The sequence below is a fragment of the Cydia splendana genome, chromosome 17, assembly GCF_910591565.1.
Source record: "Cydia splendana chromosome 17, ilCydSple1.2, whole genome shotgun sequence".
NCBI classification, from domain to species: domain Eukaryota; kingdom Metazoa; phylum Arthropoda; class Insecta; order Lepidoptera; family Tortricidae; genus Cydia; species Cydia splendana.
Genome location: NC_085976.1, coordinates 474,609 through 493,611, shown reverse-complemented (window position 1 = coordinate 493,611; position 19,003 = coordinate 474,609). Strand labels below are relative to the sequence as shown.

General features: G+C 37.2%; 1 protein-coding gene across 1 annotated transcript in view; it reads left to right on the top strand.

Moving 5' to 3' along the window:
• The window catches only part of LOC134798605 (transmembrane protease serine 9-like), a 72,991-nt gene that overhangs the window by 38,885 nt on the left and 15,103 nt on the right, over positions 1–19,003 (top strand). Inside the window, exon 10 of the mRNA XM_063770968.1 lies at positions 4,807–4,975. Within this exon, the coding sequence (XP_063627038.1) occupies positions 4,807–4,975 (169 nt within the window). The remainder of the gene's footprint in view (positions 1–4,806; positions 4,976–19,003) is intronic.

The following is a 19,003-nucleotide window of genomic DNA, read 5'->3' as shown; positions in this document are numbered from 1 at the left end:
CACAAAGTGGTAACTAAATGTCAGATGTGTCGTAACAGAGTCCACACAATGTGTCTAGAATTGTTTCGAAACAAAGTGTCGTCGCCGTGTCTACACTTTTCCGTAACAAGGTGTCGACACATTTGTGTGCACTTTGCGTGCGGTTTGCGACTAAATCTGACAGCAAATTTGTGACAGCAAATGTCAATATAAAATACCTCTTGAAAACCAAGGTTTGTCAAACTACTATTAGTGTCTCGTGTGCTCGTAATTCTAGTAAGTCATCATGGGCAATGCAAATGATAATAATCGACCGAAACCATATAAACAACCAACACCCGTCAACCTTTTACAGAAAAGTTTTTAAAGAAATTCAATAAGCTACTTAGGTCAGGCAACGAATGCTCCAAAAGTTGTAGAGGGAAATGCTCGGAACACAATTTTTGTCTCCGTAACTCGGTTTGACAAGTTAGGAGGTGAACATATCAAAAGTCCCCGGCCGGAATCAAAAGCGGGGGGGGAGAGAGGGGGCTTTGAAGGTCCCATTTTCCCGTTTTTCGATTATATCTCGGAAACTATGCATCTCAGCGACATGGCCACTTATACAAAATGAAAGTTAATTTAATTTGTTACAAGTTTATTCAGTCAATTTTTTCGATATGTTGAATAGTTTTTGAGATATCCGCTCTTGAAAGTTTATTTAGGGCTCTCAATTTTATCTTGATAAGTATATCTATATCAGTGAAGGTGCTAGGCCGTGTTTGATATCGTTTTCGTATAAATCTGGGGTGCTGAATCCATTTAAGATATCACATTGACACCATTCCACAAAATAAAAATAAATCTTTTTAGGGTTCCGTACCTCAAAAGGAAAAAACGGAACCCTTATAGGATCACTCGTGCGTCTGTATGTATGTCCGTCTGAATACACAAAATAGTTCTTTACCTATAGATGACAGGAAAACCTATTAGAAATGTGCAGTCAAGCGCGAGTCGGACTTAATGTACGGAACCCTTAATACGCGAGTCCGACTAGCACTTGGCCGGTTTTTTTGAAACTCTTCTTGACGCTTAACCGCTGAACCGATTTCGTTGAAATTTGGTATAGAAATAGTTTGCGTCCCGGAACAGGACATAGGATAGATCTTATAACTAAAATCATCTTTTGAAGGTGTGAAAAGTGGCGTGGAAATTTGTACGGGAAATCAATAACCGCTGAACCGATTTATATGAAATTTGGGATGGTCTACATCTTTGATTTAGTTAAAAATGATGAAAAAACATGACTTCAAACCTAAACTTAAACAGTATTAACTTCAAGAAGTCAATTCTGAATTCCCCCCTACACCTCATTTCACACCTTTAAAGGATGATTTTTGAGATAACTTATTATATCCTGTCTCGGGACTCAAAATATATGTGTACCAAATTTAAATTAAAACTGTTCAGCAGTTTAAGCGTGAAGAGGAGTTTAAAAGAAAGTATTTTAATAAGTTTATATGTTTTTACTTCGGAATGGTGTCAATGTGATACCTTAACTAAATTTGGTACTGCGAATTTATACGAAAACGATACCAAACATGGCCTCGTAGCTTTACTGTTGTAGAAGTCAAAATAAAATTGAGAGCCCTAAATTCTTATTACTTGGCCAAACTTGTGTAGAAGGAAAAGGTAAAATAAAAGTCTTCGGCAGGAATATAAGACACAAATATATTTTTTTTTTGCGTTACTATTTCATTCATCAAATATAAACATACCTTGATTATACTATTCTAGTGAGATCCTCATAGATAAACAAAAACATTTACTTAAAAAATTACAAGTTCGAAATGTCACGGAACTTGTGAGAGTAATATGCGAAAAATAAAAACTTTTATGACAAAAACAATCTGGACACAATTTAAGAATCACCCAATTGCGTCGAGGAATCATCTGTATTTTTGCTTGTTTCATTACCTCCTCGCTTCTTTTTTGTCCTTTGTATTCTGTAGCAATTTGTTAGATCTGAAAATAAAGATAACTTGCGTCGTCACGGATGTCGATTTATAGGTTTTAGGGAGTGCAGAATTCGAAAACGATGATCATTTTATAATCCAAGATGGCGGCTACGTATTGTCATAAAAGTGGAATCCAAAATAGTCATCATTTTCGAAATCTGCGCCCCCCTAAAACCTATAAAACGATATCCATGACGACTTTTATGACATAGTGCATTGCCGCCATTTTGAAATTGAAAATGTTATCATTTTCGAAATCTGCGCCCCCTAAAACCTATAAAACGACATCCATGACGACTTTTATGACATAGTGCATGGCCGCCATCTTGGAATCCAAAATAGTCATCATTTTCGAAATCTGCGCCCCCTAAAACCTATAAAACGATATCCATGACGACTTTTATGACATAGTGCATTGCCGCCATTTTTAAATTGAAAATGTTATCATTTTCGAAATCTGCGCCCCCCAAAACCTATAAAACGACACCCATGACGACTTTTATGACATAGTGCATGGCCGCCATTTTGGATTCCAAAATGGTCATCATTTTCGAAAGCGGGGCCCCCTAAAACCTATAAAACGACACCCATGACGACTTTTATGACATAGTGCATGGCCGCCATCTTGGAATCCAAAATAGTCATCATTTTCGAAATCTGCGCCCCCTAAAACCTATAAAACGATATCCATGACGACTTTTATGACATAGTGCATTGCCGCCATTTTTAAATTGAAAATGTTATCATTTTCGAAATCTGCGCCCCCCAAAACCTATAAAACGACACCCATGACGACTTTTATGACATAGTGCATGGCCGCCATTTTGGAATCCAAAATGGTTATCATTTTCTAAATCTGCGCCACCCAAAACCTATAAAACGACACCCATGACGACTTTTATGACATAGTGCATGGCCGCCATTTTGGAATCCAAAATGGTTATCATTTTCTAAATCTGCGCCACCCAAAACCTATAAAACGACACCCATGACGACTTTTATGACATAGTGCATGGCCGCCATTTTAGATTTCAAAATGGTCATCATTTTCTAAATCGGGGCCCCCTAAAACCTATAAAACGACATCCATGACGACTTTTATGACATAGTGCATGGCCGCCATCTTGGAATCCAAAATGGTCATCATTGACGAAATCTGCGCCCCCTAAAACCTATAAAACGACACCCATGACGACTTTTATGGCATAGTGCATGGCCGCCATTTTGGATTCCAAAATGGTCATCATTTTCAAAATTGGGGCCCCTAAAACGTATAAAACGACATCCATGACGACTTTTATGACACAGTGCATGGCCGCCATTTCGGATTCCAAAATGGTCATTATTTTCGAAATCGGCACTCCCTAAAACCTATATATCGACACCCATCTCGACTTTTATGACAAAGTGTTTTGCTACCATCTGCATGCAAGACATTTCTATTATTTTTACGTACAAAAATGGCCCCCTGTCAACTTTCAATCGAGATTTAATCGATAATTTATTCGATTAATATTCAGATTAATTCAATTTCAATCTATGTTAGGTCGACTAAACTAATCGCGATTAAAATTTGAGAATTAACTTTTTTTATTCCATTAATTAGTCGAATAAACAGTTAATCGATTAATGCCCATCTCTGACCACGGCATTTTTACACTTTGAGAATATCTGAAAACAAATCAACACAAGGAGCCATTTTGCAAATCCAGTAACATACCAGTAACTTTGTTATTACTTTTGACAGCGCGTGTCATGTGTCAACACAGAGTCGACACAAAGTCGAAACATTGCAACTACTTTGTGACTGCAATATTTCTCAGCCTTAAACCATATTTATACATCATAATTAACAAGTTTCGTAGTTATGTAAAGCGTTATTTCTGTTATTTAAGTATAGTATACGCATCGAAGTACTAAAAATGCTTCAAATAATATAGTTATGAACACAGGCACTGAGAAGTAAACAATTTCATTTCCGGCTAAACTAAAACAATGTGATGGCGCGTTGATTATATTACACTTAGTTTATCAAATCACTCGAGCAGTTTAATTCCCCATAATAATTTAAGTCCTATTGTAATATATGTAAAAGCAAACAATATATAATTACGTCTTGTAATCCGTTTTAGAGATGGCGTATTAATGTCACTTATTTTTATTTAAGTATTTTTCCATCTGACAGTTTCCATTTGACAGGAACAAAATGAACGAATGAACGAATGATTTTGGCATAAAGTAGTCGCAAACCCGAAACAATGTGTGCACACGGCGACCACACTTTATGTCACTTTGTGTCATGTGTCGACCCTTCCCCATTTCTGGTAACTGTGTCGACACGGCGACGACTCTGCGACTGGAATTGTGACCGAAACAGACGGTGTCGACACAAGATGTGTCAACACCGCGTCGTAACGGCGACTGGAAATGGTTGTATGGGTCTTTATGTTTCGAATTAAGGATTCAAATCATGTTTTGATTTGACCCATCACGTAATTTTTTTTTTACTAGTTTTTATTTCACTTATAATATAATATATCTGTATTTAGGTATGTATGTTCGGTCCGGGTCAAGTCTTGCGAGCCCACCCCCCACTATTCGACCCACAACCCCATTAGACCCACTTCCGATTATTCGACTACGCAATATGCTAGTGCCTAGTACTAGTACCATCGAGCTGAGCTGATGATTGACACAGGTTGTGGCCATAGGAACTCTGTTATCAAACAACTCAACATACCTAATTGTGTTTGGATTTGTTAGAATTGTATTGATGTTTATTCGTTGATTCGTTGCTTGTAATTTTTTTTTTACGAATATATTTTTACAGAGAAGCCACGAGCCATTCGTAAGTCCAGAACCAGACCCAGAACCCACAGACCCAGAACCCACAGACCCAGAACCCACAGACCCGGAACCCACAGACCCAGAAGTTTGTCAACCATACAATCCACCCACTCCGGACTTCAGTGCGCCTGGAAAAAGGATCAGCCAAGCGAGTAAGTGTGATGAATAAAATTATTCAAACAAACATCAAACATCAAACATCAACATTTATTCAGCAAATAGGCCACAAGGGCACTTTTACACGTCATCATTGAATTTACATACATGCAAAAATAATAACATCAACAATTTTATAAAATAAAACTAAGAATTCAATCTAACGTATTACAATTACTAAGAGATGTATATGGTCTCTTAATGTCGAATTACATAAAAAATACAGATACAAAATACAAAAAAAAAACTATAATATTTAGAGGTGTAAATGTCTCTAGGTGTCAGAACTATAAGATTATATAGTTTATCAAGTTATCCTTAGAGATGTATAGGGTCTCCAAGAGTCAATATCCTGTATAATTAATACATTCATTAAGAGAAAAGAAACATACGAGAGCAGAATGAGGCGTCTCACTGTAATTAATTAATAAAAATAAAGTTTTTTTTTTTTTTTTTATATCTACGTTTTTAAAAGGAACCTTTGTCAAACGGGACATGTCGGCTCCGTTGGGCCTCTACATTATATGAGTTTCAATAAATGTTATACTAGTTATCAAAAAAATGGTACACTAATTTTGCAGTTTTAGACAGGGGTTCCGCCAAAATCGACTGAAAAACCCCAACATCAATTTCTTTATAGTCCCCAGCTTCAAATAATTGTGCCCTCTTGACTCGAGTCCGGACACATTCCATTAAGAAGTGCTGTACATCTTCGACGGAGCCGCAGATATCGCAGTTGGGCGACTCTGCTTTCCCCATCAGATGAGCAAACTTATTTAATGGAATGTGACCGGACCGAAGCCTGTGGGCACGTACAATATTCGCCCGGTTTAAGTCAGTTAGTTCCCACCAGGGTATCCGAGGAGGCTCACATTGAATGGTCTTGTACCAGATTCCTTTTTCTTTCGATCTTTCATCAAAGAACTCCTTCCAGTGACCATACATTTTACTTTTATACTTTGCGACTATTTCTGAGAAGTCTGGAGCGACATCAATCTCAGTTCCCCCAGAAGCAGCCGCTGCCGCCAACCGGTCAGCCTCCTCGTTTCCCACCAGGCCGATATGTGACGGAACCCACTGTATTTTCAAACACCTTCCGCAATTTCGGAGCTTAAAAATTTTCATTAGGATTTTGTACGCCAGTGAAAAGCACCGTTCGCCTGAGGCACACCGGCTCAAATGCTGAATGGAGCTTTTACTGTCCGTGAAAATTGCCACATTGGGATAATTTTGATTTTCAACAAACACTAAAGCCTGATAAATCGCACTGAGTTCCGCGGTCATTATAGAAACTCCAGTCGAAATTTTGTATTGTGCTCTTGTGGCACTAAAAGGATCAAAAAAGGCAGCCCCTATTTTTTTATCGCACTTCGACGCATCAGTGAATATTCTATAGAAATTGATATATTTTCTATTCAGTTCTTGAACCACATCAATCCGCAGAGCATCGGCGTTGTGTTTGTGTTTTGCACCAACAACAGATTCTAAACCGTTGTACAAGACTTCATGTAATTCAATTTTTGACACCCAAACATCTAATTGAAACATTGGTAATGGGAATGACGACTGAATATGCTCTTCAGAGATTTCCTCATTTACGACAGCTAGCAAAGGTCTTTTCCTTGTCTTAGTCCAGTACCCCCTTTGGCATGAGGCCCGCAACTCCAGAACGTCATCAACCGTGGCGCTATTTGACCAGGTAAGTGATTTCAAGCAAAACCTAGTGGCCAGGAACCATCTACGGAGATGCAGTGGCACAAGACATAGTTCGCTTTGCATAACATGAATCGGTGTAGACCTAATAAACCCTCCGATTACCCTTAGACCTTGGTTTTGAATTTTTTCAAGCTTATAGATGTGTCTGTTGGCGCTATTGTGAAAAAGTGCACTCGCGTAATCCAGTCTACTTCTAATCAAGGAGATGTACAACCTTCGTAGGTGCTTAGGATGTATTCCCCAAGACGCGCCAGCTAAAGTTTTCAAAATGCTGACGTATTTTTGGGTTTTTTCGACTACATAGTTAATATGCTCTCCCCATCGTAGGTGTTGGTCTAGCAATACACCTAAGTATTTAATAGATTTATCAGAGCAAAGCGGTTGTCCTCGAATTAATAGGTTTACTTGTTGTTTTTTATCACCTTTGCTGAAAATACAAAACTTTGACTTACTAGCTGAAACCTCAAGTCCTAAACTGTCCAAAATTTTTAACATTGAGTTTAAACTGTCTTGCATTAAGCAGACACTGTCATGTAAATTCTTTTGCCTGACATACAGCACGAAGTCATCAGCATATTGGGAAATTGAGACATTGACTATGTCGTTACAAATCTGGTATGTAGCAATGTTAAACAGAAGAGGGGAGAGTGGATCCCCTTGAGCTAGGCCCTTGTCTGTCCACCGCACCATAGACAAACCGACATCAGGGTCTTTTAGCAGAAGGTGCCTCTCGCTCAAGAAGGCCCATAAATATCTACAAAAATGTCCCCCAACTCCTAAGGTATCTAGAATAGAAACGACTTTAGAGACCGAAACATTGTTATATGCACCTTCAATGTCTAAAAAACAAGCTAGAGTGCAAGTGTTTTTGGCAAAACCCACTTGTATGTGGGATATTAAGCGAGTTAGGCAGTCCATACAGGATAGACCTTTCCTAAAGCCCACGGTATTTCGAGATAGAATCTGGTTGTGTTCTATAAACCATTCCAGGCGTCTCGTAAGCATTGTGTGGAATATCTTAGATACACAGGACATCAAAGAAATCGGCCTTAGCTTCGAAGTGTTATCTTGACTTGACTTAGGAATAGGTACGACCTGGATAACTCTCCACTGCCTGGGCACCTCGCCTGACACAAAAATCAAGTTATACAGCTTTAGTAGAAATAACAATGCTTGTGATGGCAAATTGCATAATACAGCATACGTTATTCCGACTACCCCTGGAGAAGATTTCTTATTTTTTAAACACCTTGTCAATTCTTCTAGTGAAAATTCTACCTCTAATTGTGGGTTCACAGATGTAAACGTCGGTGACTCCTGTCGCACGAAATCAGGCGTGAGAGAACGCAACAGTTCGACTTTTTTCTCTTCAGATGCAACAACCCTAGAACGCTTATGACCTTTTACCCACCTCATACGATTCCACATGTCAGACGCGGAAATAGTTTGATCTATACTTTGGCAGAACTCCCGCCAACTAGACGCCTTAGCATTACGAATGAGGCGTTGTGCTTCTGCAACCTTTTCTTGCAACAGTTTTAGATTAGAAGGGGTCGGATTCCGTCTGAATTTTGCTAGTGCTAGTCGCCTTTGAGCTACAGCCAAAGATAACGAGCCATTCCAATAGCTTTTGGGTTTGAAATTCCTTGTAGGATCAGTACACGTTTTAATCACAGGGATATTAATCGCTAAGGACTTATTGATACCAGTCTCAAAGATGTCATAAGTAACTTGAATATCGTTTTGCGTGGGGATTGGCTGTTTAGAGAAGTATTCTTTTAGGAAATCGCGAAAGCCGGGCCAATCGGCTTTTTTAAAATTTAATCTTTGCTCAAAATGCCTGATGTCTCGATAATCTAAACTAAACTTCACAATTAGATGATCACTCCCTAAATTTTCATTGGTGACCTGCCAGGTAAAATCAACAGCAATATCAGACGAGCAAAAGGAGATATCTGGAGCACTTTCCTGGAGTGACCCATTTACGAGTTTAACCCTTGTCGCATTTCCATTATTAAGAGACACAAAACCATGCTCAAGTGCCGAATCAAACAGCTGATTTCCTCTACCGTCACATTTATATGACCAATTAGTATGATGGGCATTGAAGTCCCCTGCTACTAATGATTTACTCGAAAGAGCCGTGAAAATTGAATCCCAGTCGAGTTGAGTTGTTCGCACTGATGAAGGGCAGTACAGTGATATAATATTATTTAAAGAGGTACAGTTTAAAAGCTTAACACATACAATTTCAATACCAGGGTTATTTAAGGCAATGTGAAACGACTGGGCCTTGATGGAGTTATGTATAATGACCGCGACACCCCCATACGAGTCGGATCTATCGTTACGAAATATAGTGTAAGAGTTTATGTTTAGTGTAGAATTGCCATCAAGCCATGTTTCACTAACTAAAGCAATGTGGACCTTTTCGCTATTCAATAGGGCTTCAAATTCAGTTAACTTAGGCCTAATACTTTGCGAATTCCATTGCATGAGATTCAATTTTGATTTTTTAAAGGAACTAGCCATTTACATTAGGAGAAAGCAACTTAAAGAAATCTACGGAGTTGAAAATCCCCATTAGCAGTACAACAAATTCCTTAATTAAAATATTAACTATGAGGCTTAGCTTATTGGTCAAGTTATCTTTAGACATAAGAATGTTTTTCACACTTTCAATCACTCGTGTAAAAACCGTAGAGCCCTCGTTGCTATCCCTAGCGGTAGAATCTTCGGTGTCAGGGGTGTTCAGAAAGTGTGATGAGGGTATCGTTTGTATTGGTTGTTCGGCCTCTTTGTGACTTTTTGCATTCTCGTTCTGTGTAATGTCTTGATCTCTCATCTCTTGTTGCAGTGGCGTATTATTCCTCAACTCTTGGGCCGCGCATGGTTTGATGACTTTAACGGTGTCGTTGGAATCTTTATTTACTTTTTGTGATAGGACGGCGTCTCTATATGATTTTCCCAAAATAACTGGTTTGGAAATAGGTGGTATTTCATAAGTCCTGGACTCTATAGCTGGCATTTTCTTGTTCTCATTATAGATCCATATTGCTTTTTTATAAGTACAGCCCTCGGATGCCATTATTCTCCGAATGTCTTTCTCTTTTAAGAAGACCGGACAAAATTTGTTTAAGGCCATGTGGGGTCCTTTGCAGTTGATACATTTAAAGTTAGTTGTCATACAATTGGCGTGCCCGCCTCCACATTTCGGACAGATAATTTTGCTTGTGGGACAGGATTTGCTTAGATGATTGTACTTCCAACATCGAGAGCATTGGCTGACAGGGAAATTATATGGCCTCACCTGAAACCGGCATCCGTAAGCGTAGATGTATGGCGGTAGGGCAGCTCCTTTAAAACATAAACGTATGACTTCAGACTTCGTCCACTTACCATCAGTACCTAGTCGATTTAATCTTCGTACTGCTAAAATTTCCTGCTGGCATTTAATATTTTTTGTAAACTCTTCTTCATCAACTTCCAACTCAACTTGTTTCACAACTCCATAAGAACAGCTTGTTTCGTTTGTCCAATATGTGTGTTTATCGTTATTATTAAATTCTTTCAAGGTCAGGAGCTTTTCAGCCTCTTCTATCGTATTTAGCTGTATTAGGACTTTATAAGAACTCAGATATTTGATCCTCAAAACTCCTTTGATATCATTATGTTGTAGTAATTTGGCTAAACTAAATTGTTTTGGGAGTCCCGACTTCGAAGCCACATACACTTCGAATTCTTTTTCAGATATCGAAATCCTCTCAGCCTCTATTTTACTACTTGTCCTCATGCGTAAACCCTTTGGTTTCTTCCCCACAGTGCAAAAACTAGCAACCGACGTACAGCTATCATCACTCAGGTCACCATCAGCCGATGACTTTTCCAAATATTGTAGCACATCCGACTTGGTATAGACGTCCAGCAGGGACTCCGCTTGGCTAAACCCACTTAAATTCAAAAAACTCCCACCACGGCTTCTCGTCGAAACCCACGACGGCAACTCATTTGACCGCTGGCCACACTCGATGTTGGTGGAGTCGAGGGACTCCGCCCCTTGACTTTTTTCACTCATTCCCGTTCCCAAGTCACAAAAATTTACAATAAATGAAATTAAAATTAAATAAGTAAATATTTTCCTCCCGTCACACTTGACACACGTCACAGACGTGTCAAAAATAAAGTTACTAAGTATAATAGCTTGTGTTAGCTTAAACAGACCAGTCTCCACAAACAGCACCCGTTCACGAGTATGACGCGTATCTCAGCCATCGCCTCCCTCAACCTTCATTCGGGAAAGTGGCGACCCGATCAACGACGCCACCGTAAGCAAAGACTTTTAAGCGAGCATGACATGTTCAAGCTACCGGCCTATAATAATATTAAAATAGTAATAACATGTACGAGTAGCTGTATGACACGGCATTTTGTGCTCGTATGTTACATAAAAAGACAGTATAGCTTCACATAATTACTAGCCTAAGTTGACTTAGAGATGTAAAGGTCTCTAAGTGTCAGAAACATTAAAAATATAGGTATGTACAATCAAAATTGTGGTCGCTAGATGGCGCTACAACTATCAACAGTGCTCTGTGTGTCGTATTTAACTTAAAATAAACAAAAAATTGTTTGTAATGTGTTTTTGACTTTAAAGTGTGTTCAAAATGGCAACAATGGACCAATTCGCAACAACACGTGTTATTTATATAAACTGATCAGTGGATAAAAAAAAAAACGGTGCATAAAACTTAGACAGTGACTAAGTGTTTTTGAGTGACAATATCAAGAGTTCGTGGATTTCTGTGACTAAATTAATAACACATACATTACTAAAGTGTCAACAATATAAAAAAACGGAATAATTACTCATTTTGGACAGTACATACAACATAATCTCTAAATTTAGACAAAAAATAACAGTTTGTTCGACTCGCCTACATATATTGAATACAGCGCCATCTATGATGAAATAGCGTTACCACGTGAATCAAGATTGTGATCGAAGACATAGAGAAATCTTAGTACACGGAATCCATCAAAGAGGGCGTTAATATTAAGAATCACTATTTATTATATTTATATTGCACCATGTCAACAAAAACCGACAAAGCTTCGAGTTCCAGAAAATTATTGACTAAAATTGTATGCAAAAATTGCAAAACGACTATTACCACAAAAGAATATTTGAAATGCTTTACGTGTAAACATACATACCATCAAAAATGCACCACTAATGTTAGCTACAAAAGGTTTTTACTTATGACAAATCAAAATAAACAGACATGGAAATGTAGCAACTGCGTAACAAACCTAAACACACCAACAGAGAGTGTGACATCGGAATCTCATATTCTTGAATCATCAAGCAAATTAAACGAGGACTCTACACAACTAACACCAAACTCTATACATCGTGATTTACCATCCAAAACGTCATGTACAGCTGACGAACGTGAAAAGAGTCAAATTTCACAGTCTACGGAGCGGCAGAGCGACGAGAGTCAGTGCCTCCAAGATAGCGGAATACGGGGAGAGTTGAAACCGCTTGACGGAGATCAGCCCACCGAGAAGCAACTTACTACGGTGCAAAACCACTCCAAACAATTTGACGAAGAGCACCGCAAAGTGGAACATGACGAGGAGCAGCGCGACGACGAGGACCCGTGTGTCGGCAATCGGTGCAGTGTGGAACAGCCTGCCATAAGTAGTACTAACCTGTGTGAGACACAAGCGTCTCCTAAACGCGTTAACACCTCGAGGACGTCTCCGTCTCCTAAACAGTCTCCTACACGCGTTAACACCTCGAAGGCATTGGAAGATTGCTCTTGCGATAGCAAAATAAATACCAGTATCGACTATGTCACAAAACGAAAGGCTAGAAAATCTCACCATTTTTCGGACGAAAATCTTGATATATCTACAGATACGGACGGCTCTATGTCAAAATCGAGTAGTATACAGGAACAGCTAAGTCTACCCAATATACCCGATTTGAATAGCTCTGAAATAGCGAACTTGCAGTCTGCAAATCAGCAATTAACGATACAGCTACTAAGTGCTCACGAAGAAATTGCTCGCTTGAATAGTGACATTACTAAACTAAAAAATACAGTTGACAAATGCAATGTCAAAATAAATACTTATCGTAAAATATTAAATGAAAATACACCAAATAATTCAATTTCAGCCGGAAGAGGGAAGAAAAAGAAAAAATCCGCTAGCAAGACTAAATCTCGAAACTCTATATTACCTCTACCTACGAAATTACATATAAGTAGCACGCCAATCTCGGACTTAGCCCAAAAAGAACTTTCGACGCCTGCAAATCCCAAGAAACGGACTACAACACCGGAGGCTGATTCTTCAATAAGTGGGTCACCATCAGTCACAATAGAAACGACGAAACATATAGTAAAGTCGAAACTTTGCCTAATAAGTGCTAACAAAAGAAACAAAATACTGCAAGTGGCACAGAATGCACTTTCAGACACTTTAGAGATATGTCATTACTTAATGCCGAATTGTGGAATTACAGAATTGTTTCGTGACATTGACAAAAAGACAATCAATTTCACAAAACAAGATTATTGCATTGTCTGTATCGGGGAAGAAGATTTTACGGAAACTAAAGATTACCAGCGTTTAGTGAACATTATAAGAAACACTTTATCAAAATTAGATTACACAAACTTCATTATATGTTCACCAACATTCAGGTGTAAAAATACAGGTATAATGTTTAATTGGAGGATTGAAACTTTTAATAATTTACTTTATTGTGATAACTTAAAATATGAGTACTCATTTTTACTTGACTCAAATCTCGAACTGTCATTTGAGTACGATATGTTTAGCAGAGCGTCTGGATTTATAAATAACAACGGTGTAAAACAGATATTTCAAGGTATCAAGAAAACTATCTTGTATATAGAGCAATTTAATAAGTTCAACCAACCGGAACCGAAAGCTCTTTTCTCGCCCAAAAAAAATGATATAGGTATACAAACGGACCCGCAGCCACCTCTAAGAAAAAACTCTAATATAACAACGCACTCTCATTCCTTTCGTGCCTAAAACGAAATTAAAAACTACAAAAACTCACCACGATTGTAATACAAGTTTCCAGTTATTGCATCAGAATATAGCTAGTGTCTTAAAAAAACAGGATGAGCTAGAAATTGTTTTGGAAGAATATTCCGCACAAAAACAGCCAATTGATATTCTATGCCTAACTGAAACTTTTCTTAAAAAAGGAATGGAACAAAACGTTTGTATTAACAAATACAAAATGGCAGCTTTTTTCTCACGCCTCTGTGAAAGAAGAGGTGGTTCATGTATTTTGCTTAAAAATGAATTAGATTATAAAACATTAAATATTTGCGATCAAATTTCACAAAACTATATATTTGAATGTTGTGGGATACAGATAGAGCAGATGGGACTGATTGTTATCTGTATATACAGAACTCCCTCCTCGAATGTACTGGCATTCTTAGAAAAACTAAATTATCTGCTTTCTAAAATAAATAAAAAACAATGCAAAATTATCTTGTGTGGAGACTGGAACATTAACATACTCAAAACTGATAAGATAAGCCAAGAATTAATTAGCATTTTGGAAGCCAATAATTTTAAAATTCATACCGCTACACCGACGCGACAATCGTCGTGTATAGACCTCGTTGCCAGCAACATAGCGCAGGTATTGAGCCGAAATGACCATTTAGGTTTGTCAGATCATAATACAGGACAGTTTATCTCATTTGATCTAGGGAGACTAAAATATCTTAGGAACTGGTACGAACATAGACGAGACTTTAGTGCGGAAAATACACAGAAATTTATCAATGCTATACATTCTCTGTCTTTTCATAATTTATATACTAATAATGAGATAAATGCAGCGTTCAGTGAGTTCCATGATTTACTAATTCTCTTTTTTGAATTATGTTTTCCGAAAATTAAAGTGAGAATTACTCAAAAGACTAAAAACTCGCCTTGGATAACGAAAGGGATACGGAAATGTTGCAAGCAAAAGCGCTGTCTCTATCTCTCTTACAGAAAATCAACTGCAAGTGATAAGCCACTTCGTAAAAGTATTTACATTAACTACTCAAAAACATTACGACGTTGCATTAATAAAGCCCAACGTATGGTCAACAAAAAGACAATTAAAACTGCTACAAACAAATGTAGAGCAACTTGGTCAGTAATTCATCGGAATATTAACACCAAGGGATTTGTAAAACAGCTAGACCAAGTATACAACAATGGAAAACTCATAGATGATCCCCTAGAACTAGCGGAAGCATTTAATAACTTCTTTATAGATCTTACTTGTACAATTAACACGACTACAGCGCCTCTACATAGTTCTCATAAATACAACCAAATAAACTCTATGTTTTTAACCCCCGTATCCGAAAATGAGGTGTTAAACATTATATTTTCACTTAATAACACAAATTCGGTTGGATATGACTTTATAAGCACCAAATTATTAAAATTATGCGCCCAGAAGTTAGCTATTCCTCTGACGTATCTAATTAATCTCTCTATCACCACAGGTATATTTCCGGATCGTCTTAAATACTCGATAGTTAAGCCAATATACAAAAAAGGTAACGCTCTAGACATGAATAACTATAGACCTATCACTCTTATCCCAATAATTTCAAAGGTGTTCGAAAAAGTGATTGCTAAGAGATTATATGATTTTCTACAAAAAAACAAACTACTAAGCACGGATCAATTCGGATTTCAGTCAGGTAAATCGACGTCTCTGGCTAGTTTTTCCTTAGTTAAATATGTTACTGAGTGCCTTGATCGTAAAGAGCCTGTTATAGCATTATTTTTAGATATGTCTAAGGCATTCGATTTTGTAAATCATAAAACGCTTCTCAATAAAATTTACGATTATGGCATTAGAGGGAAAGCCCATGACTGGCTTACTAGCTACCTAAGTGATAGGAGACAGTGTACAGAAGTATCTAAAGTAATTAATGACGAAAAAGTATGTGTCATGTCAGAATATAAACTTAATCGACGAGGAGTTCCGCAAGGAAGCATTTTAGGACCATTATTGTTTCTTTTATATATTAATGACCTTCCCGATGTAACAACACACAAATGTATATTATTTGCTGATGACACGACTTTATTGTTTAAATGTACGAACGTTGATACCTTTGAAAATGAAATAAATGAAACTATTAGAGCCATAGTAAATTGGCTGAATATACATGATCTTAAAATTAATATTGGTAAAACCAAAGCTGTACAATTTAGAACAAATAAGAGCCATGTATTATCTTTAAATCTAATGTATAATAATACTAAAGTAGACATGGTTAACTCGACTGTCTTTTTGGGATTAACTCTTGACGAACACTGTAACTGGAAGAAACATATTGACCTTGTATGCACTAAAGTGAACCGATTTGTGTACGCACTCAAACGGCTAAAACAAATCGCATCCCTAGACACAGCTTTAAACGCCTATCATAGCTACGTGTCATCTGTGTTACGATATGGCGTTATAATCTGGGGTAACTGTGTTGATATTGATAGAGCATTCAAAGCCCAAAAAAAGTGCATTAGAGCATTAGGCGGTATTGGTACAAGAGAATCGTGCAAGCCCTTATTCAAAAAACTTAAAATTCTGCCATTGGCATGTGTATACATAGCAGAAATATGCATTTTTGTAAAAAAACATTACCAATACTTTACCTTTATAGCTCAAGTAAATCCAAATGCTAGAGCTAATCGGTTAAACAAACTTCTCGGTACAAAAAGCAATTTGGCTCTTTGTCGAAATAATGTCGATGGGATGACATACATAATATATAATAAACTGCCACAATACTTAAGAGACATGCCACTTATTAAATTTAGAAAAGAAATTATAATATTTTTAAACGAGCACATATTTTATAGCATTAAGGAATATTTAAACTTAGATTTTTATTAATATTGTGACATTTTATTTATTATTAATTATTGTTATTCTTATTTAATGTTATTGTAATTGATTATGTAATTTATTGTAATATAATGTAAATAGGCTTTAAAATATTTTGCATGCCTACTAGTATAAGGTATTGACATTATCTGGACATAATACAATTGACTCTACCAACTTATCTGTACATAATGTTAAGCAAAATAAACGCATTTCATTTCATTTCATTTCATTTCATTTCATTTCATTTCATTTCAAAAATAAAATATATAAATAAATACTTAGAGATGTATAAAGGTCTCCAAGTGTATTCATTAAGAACTCGTCGAATCAAGCATACAAAACAGAAGAGTAGCGTCGAATCAAGCATAAAAAAACAGAAGAGTAGAATAAATTATTTACTGAATTTTAATAGCCATAATTAGGTATAATATTTAACTGCCGCTTTGCCTAAAATCACACGATAATGATGATATAATTTGTATCTACCGTCTAACTAACCACACAGATAAAACTATAGGTATAGTTCGCTCGCGTTAAGAATGCAGTAAAATCATCATTATCCGCCGGCCTAGCCACGGCCGTAACCAATCAAATCATTCTTAATTATTAGTAAGTCAAGTTCACAGTATCACAGTCACCAGTTGAAGGCATAATTTCTAGTAAAGAACGATTTGATTGGTTACGATCATCGCTAGGCCGACGGAAAATGATAATTTTACTGCTTTCTTAACGCGAACGAACTATATAAGGGTCTCTTCTGACTGCAAGACCCAAACGACCCAGCGACTAACAGGCCTATTCGGATTTCGAGATAATCACAAAATCTAGAGACGATTTAGAGATCAACTAGATCTACATTAGATATCGACTAGATATGACTTGGATATCTAAGTCATAACTTGTCGAAATCGTTCAAGAGGACCTCCAGAATAGCGGAAACGTCAAATTTGTACATATTTATCCTACAAATATCTTTAAATTATCCGTATCGTAACTTGTTGAAGTCTAGTAGAAATCTAATTCATTTTCCGAATCGAGCCGTAAGAAACTTTAAACTCTGCGAGCATTCCAGATAAACTATCAGATTCCGTGAAACTTTAGAGATGGAATAACCCGACCCCATTCATTTAAATCTCACCTCTACCTGTTGCTCCGTAACTTTTAATATCGTAATAATATCCAGCAGTCCAGGAATTGGAATTGAAATTATGGCTGCTGCGTAATGGTCGTTGATTAAAAAAGGTGAGTTGTGAGTTTGGGACAGACGTAATTCTGGATGCTGAAGTTTGTTTAATCGGTTTTTCCGATTCGATTGTGAATAGGGAATTACACGAAGCTCTGCATAGAGGGCGTCACTACCACAACTTGTTAACAAACCGCCTTGATGCATCAATGTCATAGGTACTTATTTTATTGTCTGTGAAAACTTGTCAAAAAACAGTTCAAGGCACAGTATGTATAAGTTACTCTATGGTTTACTAGAGGCGATAGTGCTGCACTCTGGCGGCAGAACATAATTATTGCAGTAATACCCCCTATTAGGAAAAAATATAATAAACTTCTGAAAATTGCAAAAACAAGTAGGTGATGCGCTATTCACTTGTTAGAGCATTTTTAGGGTTCTGTAGCCAAAAATGGTAAAAACGGAACCCTTATAGTTTCGTCATGTCCGTTCCGTATGTCCGTCCATACATCTGTATGTCCGTTTATTTCTCACAGCCAATTTCTCTAAAAGTGTAAGAAATTGGGAACATAGCTAGATATATTATAATTTTGGTAGCCACTACTAACTATAATATATGCAGGTTATCATAAAAATACAGTAACAAATAGGTACATATTTTAGGTTACCAAATATAAACTTAAAGGCAATCGGCCGCCCGTACTCCTAGCGAGGACCGACTGACCCTCACCAAATACCAATATGATAAAAACAAAAAAAAAACATAAAAATACATATGTACATGTAACTAAAAGTGAAAAAACTATCCAAATTAAACCGACGACCACGATACTTCCATAAACCATTACCTTCCTCATAAAAATGTAACTATTACCAAGTTCTAACCCGTGTCCTCAAAGATAACCCCTTTTTAAACTGAGGTTTATTACACCAGCATCGTGGGAGGACAGTCTTATCACTAAAATGTCGAACCTGCCCCTGAAACGTGCGCACATTCGACCTTATGGAATGTCGTGATAACGATTCCACCCGCATCTAACAAAGTTACATACTCGAAGCTTTTGTTGAAGCTTAAAGTTCAAATATGTTTTATTTTTATTGTATCAAAGGATTTCGTTCAAATGGTACGAGAAAGATTTTGTAGGTACATGAGATAGATAC